Source organism: Schistosoma mansoni (assembly GCF_000237925.1).
Source record: "Schistosoma mansoni, WGS project CABG00000000 data, supercontig 0641, strain Puerto Rico, whole genome shotgun sequence".
NCBI lineage: Eukaryota > Metazoa > Platyhelminthes > Trematoda > Strigeidida > Schistosomatidae > Schistosoma > Schistosoma mansoni.
Window position 1 is genome coordinate 5,869 of NW_017386381.1, and position 4,419 is coordinate 10,287.

Consider the following 4,419-nt stretch of genomic DNA (forward strand, 5'->3'; position numbering starts at 1 on the left):
ATGAATAAATCATGATGAAGAGAAAGTGAATGGGGCATGCCGAAGTCACGCTAACCGTAAAAGATGTGTGAATGAAGCAACTTTTACGCTATCTGAAATTAGTAATAATGTCTGAGAAAAAAGCAAATAATCTTTATAATTCAGTTATTTTGCAAACCGTTATTCTTAATACCGAATAGTTGATCATTTTAGCTTTGAAAAGGGTGTCGTAAATGAACGGAAGATTATTATCAAGGTGTTTTCGTAAATCCATTCAAAGCATAAAATATTTTTGATCTGTACATTCTTTGTAGTTGATCACTTATTAATGATCGCCGAAAATATATGTTAGTGTACTCAGTCATGTAATACGGTAATTGTGTTTGTGAGGTGGGCATAACATTTTTTGGCACGTAATGTTAACAGCCAATGCTTTTTAAGTGCACAGCCTTTCAAATTAATGATCTGTAATTTTTATTGTCATTTGTAAATGACATTGTAAACGTTATTTAATTAGAAAGTCTGGAATTATATTTCCAATTCAACAGTTCCCTTTGTTAAACATACTAGACGAACAATGAAAAACTGTATATACATTTTCCATCACAAGGGAAAATAATTACTCTCATACTGTCAAACACTAAATCGCTGAACGTTGAAAAAATAACCTTTTTTGACAAGCATATGTAATATAGGTTGAATTAAGTGTCAATGAACAAGCCTATGTCTAGCGAAATAAATTTCTATCTCAATTATATGACTTAATGTGAATAAGGTCAATTGTATCAAGTAACCATTATGTATTTAGAATATCGAATTTCAATCTCATAAGTTAAACCGTTCAATTATTTATCAGATGTCTAAATGACATTTATCACTGTATCGAATTTTTCAATGCAATGATAAATCTCATGAGAAACATTATTATTACATTTCGTATGTTCCATTATTATTATTAATGACTTGTTAGACATGTAAGTCTTCATTATATGACGTCGTTTTCTGTACGGAATCGTTTACTGAAACCTTAAATTTGAAAAACCTTAAAAGCTGTTGACAAAATAATAAATTCATCGATGATCACCCTATTATTATTAATCTAGAAAAAGTGATTTTACATCTTCATTACTATGGAATTGTGATGAATGATCAGTGTCTGTTCACTTGACCTTCCCAATAGAAATTATCTTGTTGTACTAGTGAACTGATCTTGCTACATTTCTATACTGTACCTATTAACCAAATCATATGAATGTAATATGAATTATTGATGGTTTCATGACTCCTCCTTAAAATGGAAACAAGAAATTCAAACAAAATTTAAATCAAATTGTGGGTGGCCCTGAAAAAGGCCTTTACTCGGTCTCTACACAGGTCCTTAGGTCCTGATCAACGACTCCACTATGAGTCCGTGACAGCGCCGCACATGGGACAGTGGAACCCAGGTGATACTTCTGAAGAGTCGTAGGCACAGAACGAATGAAACATAGCATTGCATGGACAAAAAATTCAAGCACTTCCATCAGCTAATTTCACTGGGCAGCTGGCGTAAATGGCAAATATCACACAGTCGGTCATTATGCGCACGTTCGTCTTATTCATTGTCTCGGTTCGTAAACTCTTCTGAGTTCATTGACAGTACTTCATTCTCATTATCACTTAAGGTTGCATCCAAATCTACGTTCTCTTGATGGTTGGTGCCTGAGGTATTTCGGACGATGGGCATTGTGATGGTAGTAGAAGGTAATCCATCGTAAAGCATCTGATGCGCATAGTTATGGACAGCGAGACACTGTTTCACGGACATACGCCGACATAAGCCGTGGATCGATGTCAGGACGTTTGTCTGCCTGACTTGTACCTGTAACTCATTGTCAATCGTTACTCTGGATACGTAGCTGTTGGAATGCAGCCATCTGTCACCAATGTTTTCTCTGTGAACTTCGACGTTAGCGTGCGAACAGTATGCCAAGATGTGACGACATACGACTCTGTGCTCTACATAAAAGATACAGGAACAAGTAATAGGATTTCTGGAGACTGTGTAAGTTCCTGTAGTATCAAAAGCCCGGAAGAACTCCCCCGACAACACGAAGTCAGAAACAGGAACACGCAAGTGCTCACGAAAGGACCTCACCATCCTGATGGGAGATCTAAATGCTAAAGTTGGAGTGGGCAACACAGGATATGAAGATGTAATTGGACGACATGGATTAGGAGAGAGAAATGAGAATGGGGAGAGACTTGCAAACCTATGTGCATTCAACAAATTAGTTATAGGCGGCACAATATTCCCACACAAGCGCATACACAAAGCTACATGGATCTCTCCGGACCAAACCACAGAGAACCAGATAGATCACATCTGTATCAACAAAAAATTCCGAAGATCAATGGAAGATGTGAGAACCCGGAGAGGAGCTGACATAGCTTCAGATCACCACCTGGTTGTAGCCAAGATGAGACTGAAGCTAAAGAAAGACTGGACAACTGGACAAACAGCACTACAAAGGTTCGATACAGCCTTCCTTCGTGATATTGACAAACTCCATGAATTCAAGATAACTCTCAACAACAGGTTCCAGGCTCTACAGGATCTACTGGATGAACAAGAAACTACTTTGGAGGACAACTGGAAAGGGATAAAAGAAGCACTAACCTCAACGTGTCAGGAGGTTCTTGGTCCTAAGAAGCATCATCACAAGGAATGGATCTCTATGGGAACCCTCAACAAAATTCAAGAAAGGAAGAACAAGAAACTAGCAATTAACAACAGTGGGACACATGCAGAGAAAGTCAAAGCAGAAGCAGACTACGCAGAAGCAAACAGGGAAGTGAAGAAAAGCATTAAAGCCGACAAGCAGAAACACATGTGAGAACTAGCAACGACGGCAGAAAAAGCTGCAAGAGAAGGGAATATGAGACAACTACATGATACAACGAAGAAATTGGCAGGAAGATATAGCAAACCAGAGAGACCAGTCAAGGACAAAAAGGAAAGACAATCACGGATATTGAAGAACAGAGGAAAAGATGGGCAGAATACTTCGAGGAACTGCTGAATAGACCAGCCCCATTGAACCCACCAAACATCGAAGCAGCACACACTGACCTTCCTATAGATGTCACTCCACCAACGGTCGAAGAAGTCAAGATGGCCATCAGACAAATCAAAAGTGGGAAGGCGGCAGGATCTGACAATATACCAGCAGAAGCACTGAAGTCAGACATTGAAATAACTGTAAACATGCTTCACCTTCTATTCAAGAAGATTTGGGAAGAGGAACAAGCGCCAATGGACTGGAAAGAAGGATATCTCATCAAGATACCAAAGAAAGGAGATCTGAGCAAATGTGAAAACTACAGAGGCATCAGTTTGTTATCAGTACCAGGAAAAGTTTTCAACAGAGTGCTGCTGAATCGGATGAAAGACGCAGTAGACGCCGAACTTAGGGATCAACAGGCTGGATTCCGTAAGGATAGGTCATGCACAGACCAAATTGCTTCACTACGGATCATCGTGGAACATTCAGTTGAGTGGAACTCATCACTATACGTCAACTTCATCGACTATGAGAAGGCGTTTGACAGCGTGGACAGGAGAACATTATGGAAACTTCTTCGACACTATGGAGTTCCTGAAAAGGTTGTCAACATTATCCAAAACTCATACGATGGACTACAGTGCAAAGTCATGAATGGAGGACAGCTGACAGATGCATTTCCAGTAAGGACCGGAGTCAGACAAGGCTGTCTACTCTCCCCATTCCTCTTCCTTCTAGTGATTGACTGGATTATGAAGAATTCGACATCTGAAAGGAAATACGGAATACAATGGACTTCTCAGAATCAATTAGATGATTTGGACTTCACAGATGACCTAGCCCTCCTCACTCATACACATGAACAAATGCAGATGAAGACAACTAATGTAGCAGCAGCCTCCGCATCGATAGGCCTCCACATTCACAAACGAAAAAGCAAGATTCTCAAATACAACATGGAGAACACCAACGCAATCACACTTGATGAAGAAACTCTGGAAGAGGTGGAAACATTTACGTACCTGGGAAGCATCATTGATGAACAAGGAGGATCGGATGCAGATGTAAAGGCGAGGATTGGCAAAGCAAGGGCAGCATTTCTACAGTTGAAGAACATATGGAACTCAAAACAACTCTCAACCAATTTCAAGGTCAGAATCTTTAATACGAACGTCAAGACAGTCCTACTGTATGGAGCTGAAACGTGGAGAACTACTACGACCATCATCAGGAAGGTACAAGTATTTATAACTAGTTGTCTACGCAAAATACTCAACATCCATTGGCCGGATACTATCAGCAACAGCGTTTTATGGGAGAGGACAAACCAGCTTCCAGCTGAAGAGGAAATTAGGAAAAGACGTTGGAAGTGGATCGGGCATACATTAAGGAAATC

General features: G+C 39.7%; 1 protein-coding gene across 1 annotated transcript; it reads right to left on the bottom strand.

Annotated features, from left to right (window-relative positions):
- Positions 1 to 1,633: 1,633 nt before the first annotated feature.
- Positions 1,634 to 1,786, bottom strand: Smp_205780 (unnamed protein product; the record flags this gene model as incomplete). Its single annotated transcript, XM_018792150.1, has 1 exon — positions 1,634 to 1,786. A coding segment is annotated over one exon (153 nt), but the record flags the coding sequence as incomplete, so codon positions are not given.
- Positions 1,787 to 4,419: the final 2,633 nt, after the last annotated feature.